This window comes from Podarcis erhardii, assembly GCF_964252035.2.
Source record: "Podarcis erhardii genome assembly, chromosome: 8".
Taxonomy (NCBI): Eukaryota; Metazoa; Chordata; class Lepidosauria; order Squamata; family Lacertidae; genus Podarcis; species Podarcis erhardii.
Window position 1 is genome coordinate 92,579,231 of NC_138499.1, and position 17,936 is coordinate 92,597,166.

The 17,936-nt window shown below is 45.8% G+C and overlaps 1 protein-coding gene across 2 annotated transcripts in view; it reads right to left on the reverse strand.

Moving 5' to 3' along the window:
* The window catches only part of TENT4A (terminal nucleotidyltransferase 4A), a 33,981-nt gene extending 18,888 nt beyond the window's left edge, over positions 1 to 15,093 (reverse strand). Inside the window, exons 1-4 of one of the 2 annotated variants that reach the window (XM_081872713.1) lie at positions 14,353 to 15,093; positions 9,786 to 9,909; positions 8,434 to 8,480; positions 7,510 to 7,630 (exon numbers count right to left, since the gene is read on the reverse strand). In XM_081872713.1, coding sequence (XP_081728839.1) covers positions 7,510 to 7,630; positions 8,434 to 8,480; positions 9,786 to 9,909; positions 14,353 to 15,032 — 972 coding nt within the window. In that variant the 5' untranslated portion in view covers positions 15,033 to 15,093. The remainder of the gene's footprint in view (positions 1 to 7,509; positions 7,631 to 8,433; positions 8,481 to 9,785; positions 9,910 to 14,352) is intronic. The other variant, XM_081872712.1, reaches the window with a different exon arrangement.
* Between the last annotated feature and the right edge of the window lie 2,843 nt (positions 15,094 to 17,936).

A 17,936-nucleotide genomic window follows, 5' to 3' on the forward strand; every position in this document is an offset into this window, starting at 1 on the left:
TGTGGGACATAATATAATGATGGAGGACTGGGAGAGGCTATGGAGGAAAGGAGTTAAGTTCACTGCATGTACGATGTTAAAGGAAAACATTATGAAGATGATGTATAGATGGTACTTGACCCATGTAAAATTAGCAAAGATTTATCACAAAAGTGATAATCTTTGTTGGAAATGTAAAGAAAAAGAAGGTACTTTTTTCCATATGTGGTGGACTTGTCCCAAGGTGAAAGACTTCTGGGAGAAGATTTATAATGAACTGAAAAAAATGTTGAAATATACATTTATTAAGAAACCAGAGGCCTTTCTCCTTGGAATAACAGGTGTAGAATTGCCCAAGAAAGATGTTAAATTATTTTTGTATGCCACAACGGCCGCTCGAATATTACTTGCTATAAATTGGAAAACACAAGAACTACCAACAGTGGAAGATTGGCAGATGAAGATGATGGACTTTTCAGAGCTAGCTGACCTGACTGGAAGAATCCGCGACCAGAAAGAAGAGGAGGTTCAAGAGGACTGAAGGAAATTCAAGGACTATTTGAACAAATATTGTAATATAAAAAATTAGAAATTACTTGAAAGAAACAAATAGGCCTAGGACAAATTAAGTTATAATTAAATAAATGGGATTCAGAATGTCAAGAAAAGTGAATAAGATGACTATAGTTGGAAATTGTTTTAGTTTAATAATGATATTGGAAAGCTGTTACCTTTAAATTACAAGGAAACTCAGAAGGGAGGGATTTGAGGAAGTCAATCAAGATGTTTTAAAAATTGGATTTGTGAAGAATTAAGTTTGTTATTATTGTCTATTTGTTTATTGTTCCCCCCTTTCCCCCCTCCCTTTTTTTCTTTTCTTTTTTTTCTGTTTTTGTGTATTAATCTGCTTTGTGATTTGTGTTATTATGGTGGAAAAATCTAATAAAAATTTATTTTAAAAAAAGAAAAGAAATGAGATGCGGGGTGTGGGAGAGAAAGGCAAGAACGGAAGACCTGTTTTAAAAAACAAAAACAGAAAGCATGAAGGGGGGTCAGGCAGCAAAAGGAAAGAGGAGGTATGCTGCCCCTTTCCTTGCCATCTCCTCTCCTCTTCCTCATTCTCCTCCCTCTGTGGGGGATCCGTGACCAGCTGGCAGCCGCCGCCACCAGCACCAGAGCCTGGTAGAGCAGCCTCCAACCCTCCCCGCCGGCTCAGGCCATCATCCAAGCACGGGAGGCATCTGACCACCACCCCCCCCCCCGCTCCTTGGACAAGGACGGAAGGGAGGGAGGAGAAAAGGCAGCTCTTTCACCCACTCAGCAGTTCCTGCTGCTGCTGCTGGCGGCGGCCCCAGCCCTCCTCGGAACTGGCAGCTGATGGGGCTGGGTGTAGTTGTGTGTGGGGAGTGGGGTGGGAGCTGGAAAGGAGGAGCGGTTCTTTCCTCTGTACCTCAGTCTCTGATTCTCCCAAAGGCACCATTCCGGGGACTCCCGCTCAGCTCCGGCAGCTCATTGTCACCTCTTGGCAGCCTGGCCCCATCCCTCCTCCTCCTCCTCCTCCCTCCCTGGTGATCTTGGCTTAGTAATGGCGGCGCAGAGAAGCCAGAAGGAGGGAGGGAGGAGGAAAGAAAGCCGCTGGCACCAATGAGAGGGAAACAATGCTGCTGGCACCAATCAAAGTCCAGCCCCTTTCCTCCACAGGGCGGGGAGAAGTCAGGAGGAGAAAGGAGGAGGTGCCACCGTGTGAGGGAGAGGGAAAGAATGCGCACGCTGGCGCAGCCAAACAAGCAGATCCACGCCGCAGGCCGGGTTTAGAAGGCTACTGGGCCGGATCCAGCCCGTGGGCCTTAATTTGCCAATGCACGCTGTAGAGCGAGGCAAAGCACAAGTGCTGGTTCAGACATAACATTAAGTCAAACATAGCTTAGCTGTGGAAAGAATGACACCAAATGGGGGAAGAGTGCTGCAGCTGCAATCTCCCCTCTGAGAACTCATACTTTTGCTCACTCATGTTAAGGCATTAGTTCAACACAGCATGCAAGCTGGGTCTATGTTGTTAGCAACTACACTGTGCGTCTCACTGTAAGTTTAAAAAGTGGGATATTAATATTTTAATAAAGTAAACATGGGGGTTTGCATAATTTATTAGTTTTTGTTATGAGGCAGGGTGACAAAGAGTTTGAAGATTCACCATGTTGTCTTTGAAAAAAGAAATCCCCTGGGTAAGATAATCTTCCACCACTTTTTAAAGTCACTCTCTCCAAATAAAACAGGATCAGAGTTGAATCACCTGCTGAGAGTTTCATGTACAACCAAGTTTCTTACACCAAAACTCAAGATTTGGTGTCTTAGACATAGAAATCTTTAAAAAACGGGGTACATGTCCATTCACACCACAGGCTCTATCTAACTCCCATGCACATTTACTATTACGGCATCAAACACCAGCTCATTTACAGTGATGCTCTAGTCTAAATACAGAATCTGTATCTGTTTACTGAGAGTTCAAGTGATAGACTGAACCTTTGAACCCTTGGACCTACCAATATTACCAGCATTTCAAAACAAATTTGGAGATGTATAATTTGACCACTTAACTTCAGAAAAAAATGACACAGTAAGACAATAAGGACTAAAGCCCCAAGGCACCATCAAAACAAAGGCAGCCTACAAACTAGATGTGTCTGGGAAGTGTGCAAACTATTGCAAATCCTCTGAAGCTATGACTCACAGGCTAAAGGCAGCTTAGCATGTGCCAGGAGGAATCTTCCAGTGTCAGCATCAGCAAAGCTGGGGGCAGTATAGACACTGAACACCATTTGTCAGCGAAGTTGTCAGGACCTTAACTCATGGACGAAAAATCAAACAAGACAAAGGCAAACAAATGGCTAAGTTTATGGTTGGTAGGGCTGAAGATTTTATATCAGGACCCAGAAATGGTTCTCAAGTTGGCATGTAGAGTATATCTGTATCACATGAACAAATGATTATAACAAACTTAACTATTGAGCGATCAGTCTGAAAAATAACAGAAACGTAACACTTATGTTTTGGTTATTTGGACCACATATAATGTGGTGAGCTAATTTGGAAGAATTAATCAAGATAATGAAAATTGCAAGCTACTTTTATTTTTATTTATTATTGTTGTTGTTGTTATTTATTAAATTTGTGGAGAACATATTCGTGAACAGTGACAGTCATAAACAGTGATAGCCATGAATCAATTGCAATACTGGGAATTTGATAGGAAGTCCAACAAAAGAGAAAACTACAAGGAAGTTTCCAAAAGGGAAGCATTTTTAAGGAAATATGAAATATATTTGCAAGTTATTTTGAACTAAGAAAGGAAGTTTTTGGGTTTTTTTTTTGAAGTGCTGCTAATCAATGAGATCTATATTTGAACAATGAATGTGTAGTAGTTTTGCTGAAGAAATTTACAAGAGGTTTCAGGTCATTGATGGGTAAATGGAAGGAAGTCTACTTGATGCAATGTTCAAAGAAAAGATGCAGGATAACCAAAACAAGCTTAACTCTACATCTGGTATTTTCTGCACATCAATAATTGCAAAATGGATTATAAAATAAGTAGCCAAATTACTATAAAATAATCCTAAAATTTTAAAAATAATTCAAATAATACATTAAATACAGTTTTTATGTGCTCCTCAGGCATGTCTAGTTACAAAAGATAAAAAATGCTGATTTGAATGTTTCAATTAGCTGTTTTAACCATCGGCTGTGGTGAGGACTGCAGGGCCTGCTCCCTTCCAGGGCCTTTTCCAGCTGGCCCAGGGGGCGTGGCCCAGGCCCTTATTTGGAACAAACTTTTGGGGAAGTGTGGGAAGTGTTCTGCCATTGATTCCCTGTTCCAAGTGGTTAATGTGTTTTAAAATGTCCTCAAGCAGTTGGTGGCAATTTAAATTTTTATTTCTTTTTTTCCTTTTTTCCTTTGTTGGGGGTGGGGGGTGGGATGGATATTTGGTTGGGGATTAATTTTAGTATAATTGTTCTGTTTTTGTTTTTTGTTGTTTTATTGGTTCTGTACAGTTTGTGCTTTGTTTTTAAAGGGCGGGATTAGGGCTGCCTGGGAGTGGGGCCCCAGCCAACACAATGGCTGGGACAAGGTCCACGGGGGTGGGGTGGGGGGAGCACTGGGACATCCGATCTCGGTGATCATGGGCAGGAGGAGGAGTTACGCTAAGACCAGACCATGTCATTACCGAGGAGGCAGGTTTAGTCGTTGTTTGAGGACTATCCCTGCCTCCGGGTCTGGCCTTGACCGGATGGATACTGGAATCAACAGGGGAAACCCACATGACCTGAAGGTGTTGCTGTGTAATGCCAGGTCAAGGATGAATAAAACCACTGCCATCCACGACCTGATTGTGGATGGAGGATTTGACCTGGCATGTGTGACAGAGACCTGGTTGGAGGAAGCAGATGGGCCTGTCTTTGCCACTGCTTGCCCTCCAGGTTGCTCTTACGCATAGCAACCCAGGTCATGTGGGCGGGGGGGGGGGGCTGCAGTGATTTTTAGGAAGTCATTAGCTTGCATCAGGCGTCCTACTGGGAAGACCAGTTTTCTGAGTGCATGTTCTGGAAGTTGGGCAATAGGGGCAGTACAGGATTCCTTTTGGTGTATCGACCTCCCCGCTGCACCAAGGATTCCCTGTCCGAGCTGCTTCAGGTCGTGGCGGATGTTCTCCTGGAGACACCTAGTTTGGTTGTCCTAGGGGATTTTAACATCCATGCCGGCACGACCTTACAAGGGGCCACTCAAGACTTCGTGGAAAGCATGGCCTCCATGGGGCTGTCCCTGAATAAGTTTGGCCCAACTCATACTCATGGACATGCCTTAGACCTGGTGTTCACCTCTAGTGACGTGGGTGATCTGACACTAAGAAAAAGTGAAACAAAAGAATTGCCATGGTCAGATCACTTCCTGGTGCAACTGGACTTCTCCGCGACCCTTCCCCTCTTCAGGGAGGTGGGACCAATTCGGATGGTCTGCCCCCGCCACTTAATGCATCCAAATGGTTTCCAGAGAGTGGTAGGGGATGCTTCATCCCATGTTGATGGCCTTACAGCTGATTCCCTGGTGGCCTGCTGGAATGCAGAGTTAACCAGGGCTATCAACTGTCTGGCTCCGAAGCGCCCTCTCCGATTGCATGGAGCCCGGACAGCCCCGTGGTTTTCTTCGGAGCTGAGGGCAATGAAACAATCGCTGAGACGGCTAGAGCGTCGGTGGCAGAAAACTCACTCCGAATCTGACCAGACACAGGTTAGAGCTCAACGTCGAGCCTACCAAGTGGCGATAGCGACGGCAAAGAAGACTTTCTTCACCGCCTCTATTGCCTCTGCAGAAAATAGTAGCAGGAGACTCTTTCAGGTGGTCCGCAATTTAACGGAACCACCTTTACCACCGGGGCCTTGTAAAGACCCCAAGATCTCCCGCAACAATTTTGCAAAGTTTTTTGCAGATAAAATCACTCATATTCGGAAGGAGCTAGACACCACCGTGGGAGCAGGGCTGGGTTGGGAGAGTGCTAGAGTCCTGTCTGGTCAAGTTGCATGGAATCAATTTCAATCCGTTACCCCCGAGGATGTGGACAGGCTGCTTGGACATGAGAAACCAACCACCTGTCTCCTTGATCCTTGCCCATCCTGGCTAATAAAAGCAAGCCGGGAAGGGCTGGGCAATGGGTTCTGCGGGGTGGTGAATGCTTTCCTATGTGAGGGAACATTCCCAGATCCGCTGAAAGAGGCGGTCATTAAACCGCTTCTTAAAAAACCATCTTTAGACCTGGCCAGTATGGCCAACTATCGCCCAGTCTCAAATCTTCCATTCTTGGGCAAGGTGATTGAGCGAGTGGTTGCTGAACAACTCCAGGCACACATGGAGGATGCAGACCAATTGGATCCCTTCCAATCGGGATTCAGGCCTCATCATGGGACTGAAACTGCCTTGGTCGTGCTGGTTGATGATCTCCGGCGAGCTAGGGACAAAGGTGAGAGTTGTTTCCTAGTTCTGCTGGATCTCTCAGTGGCCTTTGATACAATCGACCATAACATCCTCCTGGACTGTCTAGAGGGGCTGAGAGCTGGGGGCACTGTTATACAGTGGTTTCGCTCCTTCCTCCTGGGCCGTGTTCAGAAAGTGGTGGTGGGGGATGAGTGTTCAGACCCCTGGGCCCTCACTTGTGGGGTGCCTCAGGGTTCCGTCCTCTTCCCCATGCTTTTTAACATCTATATGAAGCCGCTGGGAGAGATCATCAGGGGGTTTGGACTGGGTGTCCATCAATATGCAGATGATACCCATCTCTACCTCTTTCAAATCAGAACCAGTGAAGGTGGTGAAGGTCCTGTGTGAGTGCCTGGAGGTGGTTGGAGGATGGATGGTGGCTAATGGATTGAAGTTGAATCCTGACAAGAAAGAAGTACTGTTTTTGGGGGACAGGGGGCGGGCTGGTGTGGAGGACTCCCTGGTCCTGAATGGGGTAACTGTGCCCCTGAAGGACCAGGTGCGCAGCCTGGGAGTCATTTGGGACTCACAGCTGTCCATGGAGGCGCAGGTCAATTCTGTATCCAGGGCAGCTGTCTACCAACTCCACCTGGTACGCAGGCTGAGACCCTACCTGCCCGCGGACTGTCTCACCGGAGTGGTGCATGCTCTAGTTATCTCCCGCTTGGACTACTGCAATGCGCTCTACGTGGGGCTACCTTTCAATGTGACCCAGAAACTAGAACTAATCCAGAATGCGGCAGCTAGACTGGTGACTGGGGGCGGCCGCCGAGACCACATAACACTGGTCTTGAAAGGCCTACATTGGCTCCCAGTACGTTTCCGAGCAGAATTCAAAGTGCTGGTGTTGACCTTTAAAGCCCTAAACGGCCTCGGCCCAGTATACCTGAAGGAGCGTCTCCACCCCCATCGTTCTGCCCGGACGCTGAGGTCCAGCGCTGAGGGCCTTCTGGCGGTTCCCTCATTGCGAGAAGCAAAGCTACAGGGAACCAGGCAGAAGGCCTTCTCGGTAGTGGCGCCCGCCCTGTGGAACGCCCTCCCATCAGATGTCAAAGCAATAAACAACTGCCTGACATTCAGAAGAAATCTTAAGGCAGCCCTGTTCCCTGTTCAGGGAAGTTTTTAATATGTGATATTTTAGTGTATTTTTGGTTTCTGTGGAAGCCGCCCAGAGTGGCTGGGGAAACCCAGCCAGATGGGCGGGGTACAAATAATAAATTATTGTTGTTGTTGTTTAGATAATCTTATTATCCTACTTACTCCTTTTATAAACAGTTTTGAGGTTTTTATGATCAAGCAGAATATACATTTTGTGAAATAAAAAATAAGTTTAGGATTCAAATACTACTATTACAAACTCAGATAAAGCCGTTGAGTCAGAAACCTGCATCTTCAGAAGCAGAAGTATTGAGATTCAACACAGCATAAAAATAGCTGCATTAAAAAAAATCATACTAAATAGCTTGACTTTCTAAAATGGAATATAGCTTGTTCCTGTTACTTACCGTAGCTTTGTCAAGTACTTTAATTGAATATGGCTCAGCCACATTGTGTTTCCTTAGTGCTTGTTCCAGAAGCTGCAGAGGGGGGCTCTCCCATTTCCCAAAAACGACTAAATCAATATCACTATAGATAATACAACATACATAAAGGTTCATTAGAGGATTACACATTAATATTCCTTTGAAGATTGTTAAATTCAGTCTTCAGTAGACTAACCTTACTACTAATCCCCTCAAACAGAATAGGAGGGCTTCTAAAAGTAGGAAAATGAATACAGGATAACAGACTGTGAAGTTATTACATTACAGACTCAACCAAGAGCACCACACACAGGTATAAGTGTTTGTGTGTTTTGTGTATTTTGTCACATAATGTTGGCAATCTGGTTAAATTTTAAAAAGGCCCAGATTACTGCCTACATGCGTACATACTTTCCTTTCTGCATTTATAGAAATATTTAAACTCTGGAAAACAATTGCTAAGGTCAGTTATTATTCATAATCATTACTCTGTATCTGCCAGAATATTACAGAGTAGAAGTCTAAAATGCTAGCATACATAGTGATGTGATATGTTGAATGCTATGAAACACCTCAGTGAAAAGTCAGTATCACACAAACAATTCTGCGAAATAAGACTTAGCTTAAAAAGTTATGCCAAATTCAAGGACAGATATAATGAAGATATATTAACATATTCCCATTACATACCATACTATGTAAACCTACGTTTTACATAGTACATACTAAACCTAAGTTCATGTTAACGGAAATAATTGCATGTTTATCCCCAATTCAATTTCCTTCCCCTTCCTTTGGTGTCTTCCCTGTATTGATTTTAAGACTGGGAAGAACAAAAAATCCCTTTTGTATGATAGCATTATTAACAAAATACACTGAGAGCTGGAAATGTTAGTCAAGGCTTACCTAGTTGGCAGATAGAGCCCTGTACTAAAACTTCCAAATATCTGAACCTGCAAAAGAAAAACAAAGTTAATGCAGATCTCACAATTCTGAACGCTGAACTGAAAAATCCCTCACGGAAATCCACATGCCTTTATCTTCAGAAACAAAACAAAATAAAAAAATAAAAAAATTCCTTCCAGTAGCACCTTAAAGACCAACTGAGTTAGTTCTAGGTATGAGCTTTCGTGTGCATGCACACTTCTTCAGATACCATGCACACGAAAGCTCATACCTAGAACTAACTCAGTTGGTCTTTAAGGTGCTACTGGAAGGAATTTTTTTATTTTTTTATTTTGTTTTGACCATGGCAGACCAACACGGCTACCTATCTGTAACTGGATCTTCAGAAACAGTTCCTTTTACTGTTATTTGCTTCTTCCACTCAAAAACTAAGTGGCTTGCTTAAAAGGTCATGCTACTCAATTGCTACTCAAATGATTTGGTAATCAGAAGTGAATTATTTCTTTACTGGTTTACTCTAACCAGAGTTTGTTTGATTCAGTTGTCATGGAAAACTGTAGGTTACAGAAAACCAGGTCAGAAACCCTACATGGGGATGAGGGAGCCCTCAACACATTCCTATTACTTGAATGAAACCAATTTATAAAACTGAATTAACAGGGAAAGACAAATATTTATGCTTTGTAATATTTATTACCAAGGCTGTGATTTTTCTGGCAGGCGTCTCATCAGTAACGAAGATCAAAAACAAAACAGATTCTGAAAAGGAGGCATACCACAATAAAGGTTTCAATGTTTCCTAATAAGAATGTGCCCAGATTGGGAAGGGACAGTGCAAAGCAGCATTTTCATAGATGGCAAATCACAGTGGAACACTCTGACTACTGTCTCTCTGCACCTATCCCCATATCCAGCTTTAAGGCTAAGAGACATGAATGTGGTCACAATATCTGAAGCAGTGCACAGCTGTCCCTCCAGTGTCATAAATATAAATAGTTTTATTGGGATGGCTTTTATGACAAAAAGCCTACTGGTGTGTTTTCATGGGGGGGGGGGATAAATTTAGTATAATAAGGGAAGTTTCCACAACACTTTGGATCTACTGAATGCTAGCCGAGAGCATTGTATACATCATTTTAAATAAACAGAGACAAAAGGTATTAAGGATCCTATGGAAGCCATCAACGTGGCACAGCGCTTAGAAAGAAACCTTGTTTACCCCAAGGCTTTTGATTTGGGTCAGAAGACATAAGGAAGTCAACCCTATGTTGTGCCCAGTCCACCCACGTTATGGTGAGAATGGAGTTGAGAAGAGCTTGGGGACCTAAAATACCAGTCTGAGATGTACTCACATCTGCTGTAGGCCAAAGATCTTTGATGACCATTTTTATTCTTTTCACTACTTCTCTTCTCATGACTTCTTCTTCAGGACGAGGGGACATGAAGGCATAAAAGTCAATTATTTCTTCATGAAGCCTATGGGGAAGAAAAAAAAATTAAATTATTTATACCTAAGATCCAAGTCTGGGTTTCTAAAGTGAAACTTCCATCCATTAGTATGAAAAAGTACATTAAATTACAGTGGTACCTCAGGTTAAGAACTTAATTTGTTCTGGAGGTCTGTTCTTAACCTAAAACTGTTCTTAACCTGAAGCACCACTTTAGTTAATGGGGCCTCCTGCTGCCGCTGCGCCGCCGGAGCACAATTTCTGTTCCCATCCTGAAGCAAATATTACCTGAGGTAATATTTCTGGGTTAGAGGAGTCTGTAACCTGAAGTGTCTGTAACCCGAGGTACCACTGTAGTCTGAAAATTCATCCATTGGTATGAAAAAGTACACAAATTTGAATTTAGAACAGTGTGAACTAGAATATTCTATAAAAAGCAAAATTTCCAATGATTATTATGTAATTTGGAGGAAATTCCATTCCTAGAAAGCAGTTTGTGTGCAGGAAGCAAAATATGCAACCTGAAAAGACAAAAGAGTTTTGGTGAACTGCAGTACAGCTGTACCTTGGTTGTTGAATGCCTTGGTACTTGGATGTTTTGACTCCCGAACGCCACAAACCCGGAAGTGAATGTTCCGGTTTGTGAACGTTTTTGGGAGGTCGAATGTCCGACGCAGCTTCCAAATGGGTGCAGGAAGTTTCTGCAGCCAATTGGAAGCTGCGCCTTGGTTTTCGAACTGTTTCGGGAGTCAAACGGATTAAGTTTGACAACCAAGGTACGACTGTAATTATAATGAGTAAAGAATATTTTAACAAATATTAACGCCTTGGCACTAAATACATTTATAAAGTTTTTTCAACTAGGGTTGTCTGTATACTCTAAGGGTATGTTTCTGGTGTGTACAGAGACAGCAAACATATGAATATGTTTTATTCATAAACCAGAGTACTGTTCTGAATCCTAACAGTATACCTGAAGGAACGTCTCCACGCCCATCGTTAGGCCTCATTCAGCCAAGGGCCTTCTGGCAGTTCCCTCACTGCAAGAAGTGAGGTTACAGGGAAGCAGGCAGAGGGCCTTCTCAGTAGTGGTGCCCACCCTGTGGAACACTCTCCCATCAGATGTCAAGGAAATAAACACTATCTGACTTTTATAAGACATCTGAACGCAGCTCTGTTTAAGGAAGTTTTTAATGTTTGATGTTCTATCGTGTTTTAATATTTTGTTGGGAGCAAACCAGAGTGGCTGGGGAAACCCAGTCAGATGGGTGGGGTATAAATAAATTATTATTATTATTATTAACACTCAGAACTGATTTGCAGTAGAAATCATTAATTCAACTAGGCCTCAGAGGATCAGATATTTAAGGATGATAGGCACAACAGCTACTACAGGAAATAAATTATAGATTCTGGGTATTGATATTAGAGTTAAGGAACTGATCACAGGTCACAGTAAACTGTCAATGGATTTTTATTTCATGGCATAACCTTGGCCATACATTATGTCTTTCTCATGTGACATGTAGGACAGTGTACAAACCACATGGAATAATCCAATATAAACTCTCTCACACATACAACTGAATGACAATGGCTTCCCAATACATGTACACACATTAAAACATGTGGGACAACCACAATTTTAATATTACACAAGTCCCATCAAAGTATCAAAAGTATGCTTAATAATAGAGCACATGAGAGAGACTGGGACAACTAGCTTTAAGGGAAGTTGTAGCTTTCTAAGCTCCATCTTAGGGTCATTCCACATTATGAGATGGAAGAGCAATCCCAGTTCTGCCATTGTGTATATTTGACAGCTGCAGCTAATTATGGCTCCTTGATTAGTGCTTTAGGTGTGATACAAGTTTTCCTAATATACACATTTAGGTGTGCAACATCACTTCACATAATTAGTTTGACAGCAAATCAAGGCGATTCCAAAATAGAATCAAAAATCTACATTCTTAGGCATCTTCTAGGACGCAGGTTGTATTGTATGTACACATAAGGTTTGTAAATTTTCAAAAATAAAAAAGAAATTTAAAAAACATCCTGTAAAATATGAAAATGTTTACAAAATGTTTAGCACGGTTCAGGAGAGAAGGTCTGCTCAAGCCACTAACATGTTACAGTATCTTGGAATATTGAGGATTAGAACCAGGCCACGGGTGGGTGGGTGGGGGTGGGTGTGGGTGTGGGTGTGTGGGTGTGTGTGTTGAGGTTAAAAGACTGATATTTGCAATACAGGGGATGCTTCAGGAAAAAGAAAATAAAAAGGACATATTTCCCTTTCCCACTCTTCAGACCCTCCTCATTACATAAAGTGGTAACATGTTCAGGCCCTGTGCCCTCAATCACTGTATATAGCATAAAGCAGTTGCCAACATTTTTGGACTAGTGAGCACATTTCAAATTTTGAGAGTGTGCTGGGGGCACCAGTCGCAACATAGCAGCCATGGAGAAGGCATGGCATAACACAAAATGGCTGCCATGTGAGTGTGGCATAAGATAAAAATAGAGAGACAACCACTTCTGACAACCTTATGCTTACAATGGGTAACAAACTATTTCCTGCTGGTCCAGATTATGGAGATCACATGTATACACAAACAGATGCTGTTGCTGTCTAATAAAAGAGAGCATTCCTCAGTACTAGAAAAAATATACAAGGGTGCAACCCCTTTCACATAAAACTCCCCTCCACAAACTCCTAAGGCTTCTGCTGATAGATGGCTATGCCTTTAACAGGTGCACACCTAAAAGTTTATAGATACAATGCAAAAATTTGTTAAGAGGTTCCACTCTGGCATGTGTGACAAACCCGCCTTCATCCCAACCTAGCACTGGAGAAAGCCTGCTAGACCAGGCCAACTGCCCATCTAGACCAGCATCCTCTTCTGACAGTGGCCAACCAAATGCCTGTAGGAAACCAGCAAGCAGATTTAAAGCACAAGAGCACTCTCCCTTCCTGTGATTTCTAGCAACTGGTATTATTCAGAATTTTACTGCCTCCAATTGTTTTCCCCTCTTCAGCTGCAAGGCAGAGAGAAAGGTGAGGGGGAGATTTGTTGCTTGTGTATTATTGTACTTGGAGAACCTCAGGAGCGCAGTAGCAGAACAAACCCCTTCACCTTTTTAGCTTTAAGTGGTGGGGGATAGGTCTCTGATTTCTTTACTATGGACAACATCTTACATCTACAGGAGTAGTCCTGGCAACTATTTTATCTCACTACCAAGGCCAGCCAAAATTCATGCAACTTTGCCTGCAATCTATATAACAGCCCTTTTGGGGATGCTAAGATTGTCAGAGGAGCTGCTATTGGTTTGTTCCACTGTCCTCAGAAGCTCACAGTGGTGTGGGAGAAGGCATTCTCTGTGGCAGCCCCTAAGATATGGAACTCCTTCCCCACAGGGGTCTGTGTAGCATTTTCATTGTACAACTTTCAGGGAATGTTGAAGACAAACCTCTTACAACCTGGGCTTTGACAGTTGATGTTTATATTTTTAAGACTCCCCTCATTTCTGGAATTGTAAGCCGTTTCTAACATTGTTTTAATTGTTGTAACCCACCTTGGGACCTTAGGATGAAGGGCAGGTGATAAACAATCACAACCGCAATGTAAGTCAGCGCTATCCTAATATTGCAGATATACTGGGGCAGGGATGAGAACGGTTCTCCAAAGGTTACCTACGGAGTTCATTGTTAGTGTACTAGGGAATTCCTCCTTTGAAGCTCAGTCTCATAGCTATAATACTAAACCAGGTGAAAAATAATTTTGAACTGTTACACCTAAAACACATGGGCAGAACAGCCATTCCTAACTACAGGCTTCACAGAAAGTGGACACCTTTCAGCCACAACCTCATTTTACTCTGAAGTATGACCACTGATCACAAAGTGACTTAGACCCCAATTTAAGTGTATATGGAAAGGAAAGTTTCACATGTGTTCTGCAAAGACGACCCTGCATTAAGACACAGGTCACCTTGAAAAATCCCACAATCATCCTCCCTGTCTCATTCCGTTAATAGCTCAGCCAATAGAACATAAGACTCTTAATCCTGGGTTTGAGCCCCATGTTGGGCAAGATTCCTGCACTGCAAGGGGTTGGACTAGATGACCCTTGTGGACCCTCCCAAATCTACAATTCTATTATTCTAAATGGAGGTCCTAAGCCAATTTACTGGATTTCTCAGTCAGTCCAATCGAGAATGCCTTACTGTTAGGATTCATTTCTTGTCTTAAAATCATCCAAGCACTTTCAGCCTACAAAAATCAGCCACCAGGCAGCCTTAGTAGAAACCCCCTCTTGGTGGTCCAGACTTAGCACGGCTACAACGTATCTATGAATAGGACCCCCCCCCCAGTCTAAAAGCAATCACTGGGGAGGGGAATTTCAGGCGAGGGGTCTTGGCCCCGCACAGCTGAGGAGCCCGTCGCAAGCGAGCGCCCAGAACGGCTCACCCTTGGATGCCGGGGCTGTAGCGCTGCCTGCTTTTCCACGGGGTGCCCGGAGCGGGGCCGAGCGCGGGCTGGGCTTCGGGACAAGGCCCGCCGCCGCCGCCGCCGCCTCCTCCGGAGAGCAGGTAGTTCATCCCATACGTGCTGGCCTTGTTCTCCCGTTTCCTTCGGCTCGGGTGGTACTGGTGCTGGTGGAGGGGGCGGGCGGGCAGGGGCGGGGGCGAGGCGTCCGCCGGCCTCGGGCTCTGCGCCGCCGCTTCCCCGCTCCGCTTCGCCGGCTTCCCCACGGGCGAGGCCTGGCGAGACCCCGAGGGCGGCGGCGGGAACGAAGGCGGCCCGCCGGGGCTGTCAGCGCCGGACTCCGCGGAGGAGGAGGAGGAGGAGGAGGGCGGAGGCCCCGGAGGAGGCTTGTGCAGCAGCAGCAGCGGCGGCGGCGGCGGCGGCGGCCTCTCGGTCAGGAGCGGCGGCTTGGCGGCGGGCGTCGTCGTCAAGCGGCACAGGGAGTGGCGGGCCTGGGCTGCCTGAGGGAAGGGCGGCGGCGAGGAGGGCGTAGACGGCGAGGAGGAGGAGGAGGAGCCGGAGCCGCCTCCGCCGCGGCCCTGCGAGGTTTCCCAGATCTGCATCCAGAGCGCATTGGCGGGGCCTTTCTGCTCGGGCTGGATCCAGGCCACGCGGGGATCCATCCATCCATCCGCCCCGGCGCCTCCCTCCCCCCGCCCGTTCGCTCCCTCGCTCGCCGGCTCCGGCGGCCTGTCAGGCGCGCGCGCAAGGCCCCGACTTGTGAGGCGGCGCGAGGGGGCGGGGAAGGGGCGGCGCCAACCGCCTCCGGCCCCGAGGCCGCGCGCCTGCGCCCTGCTTCGCCCCGCCCCGAGCGCCTAGAGCTAGGAGAGGGGAGAGCGCAGAGGAGCCGAGGCAGCAGCTGGGCTCGGCACGCGGAAGAGGCCTGACCAAAGGCGGAAGGCAGCCGCTTCAGGAGCCTCAAAGGCGCCGGAGCCCGTGTGCTGAGCAGCCGGCCTTCTCGGGGACCCCGGGAGCGTGGGCTGCCAGCATCTCGGGGCGCACAGAGGATGCATGCGCATTCAACTGCCGAATAGCATCCGGCGAGATTCAGTGGTCCACAGACTTGGAGGAAGCCACCTGATAAAGGAAGGCATTTTTTTTACCTGCTGGCTCTCTAACTCCTTCCCCGCTTGCCATAAAGTGGTCGTTTATGCATAGCAAAAAAGAGAGGACAAACGCATCAAAACAGAGGATGAAAGATGACAGGGATTTGCATAAGAAATGCCCCTGCAAATTTATACATATAGATGGAGATTTAGAAAAAAAATACTGTCACTTAAATACAAATACATCTGAATAATAATAATTTTACCCCACCCATCCCCAGCCACTCTTGAACCATGGCAGGAAAGACTTTAAGAGCTATGTGCCTGCTTAATCTGTGTCAAGGTGCTATTGATGGGCAACTTCAAGACCCCTCCTGCTGTCCCTTCTTGTGGAAGGGGGCATTGGGTGTTGCTCACCAGAGGCATTTCATCCGCCAAGCTCGGCACGCTCCCTCAGTTGTTCATCCTTTGGGAAACGCATTTGGCTGGGAGCTTGCCCTGAGAAGAAAAGGATTAAAACTACAATTTTTGCCTTGGCAAGACCAGCCAAAAATGATAGATGCCTACCAGTAGCTCTTGATGAACCAGTCATGTTCTATTGTACAGCAAGTGGCCATCAGAACACCTTGTGGCAGTAAACTCCATAAGGTAATTAAGTGCGTAAAATATCCACTTCCAACCATATGTCCTGTACCTGCTGCTAATCATCTTCAACAAAGGCCAAACTTTGTTCTTAACAGTCACTTTTAAAAAGGAAAAGAAAGCGATAGCAGCCACAGGGGGCACTAAGGATTTTTAGGATTATGTACTGTATAGCAGGTAGGAATGGGGGAGTTAACCCTTTCCTTCCTTGACACCATGCTGACAAACATAACTCCTCTGAAGCCGCTGTGTGCATTGGGAGGTAAGCTCCCATTGGCACCCAAGAAAATTAACAATTTTGGAGGAATGAGCCTTTTGTTGTTGTTGTTAGAACCACATGCGGGGGAGGAAAGGATTATATTGCTCCTCTTTGCCAGGTTTGATCCTTAGTCCTACCCAACCAGTGGCTGTTGTTTGCATGATTTTTCTAAAAAACAGTGACAGCTCTGTTGGTTTGTTGCAGCAGAAACAGAGACTCTTGTGACTGATTTACTATAGTATGCTTTACAGGACAATCCTAGGCACAGGGAGGTGGTACAGAGTAAGCTGGTGCAAATGAGGTGTGCGTAAACCTATCCTGAGCCCATTCAAAAGTCCCAGGGAGGGGGACATGCTGGCCAGTGTTATCGGGGTGGCTCAGAGTTCTCCTGCCCCCCCCCCCGAGGGATCTGCATGTTGGTACCTGGGAGCAAACCACAAGGCTCTGGGAGTGTGGAGGCCTGGGGCACCCATGTGGGGGTGCAAGGGATATTTGTGGCAACCACCAGCCCTCCACATTAGGAAGAGGGTGTAGCTGAGGCTCCCCTCTCCTTCCAGAGTGACCAATTTCTGGGAATCAGGCTCTCCCCAATGACTTCCATGATGCAATTTGAGTTAGAGAACCCTTTATGCTGATTCACCTCCCACTGAGTTCCTGGCTGAGCTGAATGGGCTTAGGGTGCAGCATATATCCCTGACCCATACCTGCCACACTCTATTTTCAGGGTTTTCACTGGCTTGCAATCTACTGGGCTTGGCTGCCCCAGTTGGGTCCCTACTGTGCTGGGATGGAGGAAACGGCATGGGCACCTTTTTGGCTGAGCTCGGTTGGGGGACTCAGCTCAGCTGCACCAGGAGCCTTCCAGTTCAGCTGGAGATCCACTGCATCCTAACATGCTCAGCCTGGCAAATCTTGCTATAGGACTGTCCCCTCAGTATTTAAGGTGCAACAAGATGGTTGTGCTGTTGTTTGTAAAGTATGTGCTAAACACAAATGTGTGCTTGGTCCTGAATGCCTCAATTTCCACTGTGATGAGAGAGAGGAGTTTTTTGTCCGTGGTGGCCAACTGTCGCAGAGAGTAGAGTGGGCTGCTGGTGTTCAGGTGACCTCCAGATGGGCTGTTGCTGCATTGTCCCTCCACTCCATCTTGGGATGCATCAATGACCCAAGTGACCAGGGGTCAGGTGAGCACCTCTGGCCCACGACACCATCTAGTGGTCAGAAAGCTACTTTGGGGGGCTTAATCCGGTCCGCTGGTCAGTTTAATCCAGCTCCTATGGCAGTTTATTTCCTGGGGTAAAATCATAAAAAGCTCAACAACTTTGGTTGGCCCTCATGGCCCTTCACTTCATCAAATCTGGCCCTTTTTGAAAAAAGTTTGGACACCACTAGCTTTCCCTAAGCTATGAAAGCCCCAAGCCAATGCAATTCTGGGCTGCATCAATAGGAGTATAGCATCTAGATCAAGGGAAGTAATAGTGCCACTGTATTCTGCTCTGGTCAGACCTCACCTGGAGTACTGTGTCCAGTTCTGGGCAGCACAGTTCAAGAAGGACACTGACAAACTGGAACGTGTCCAG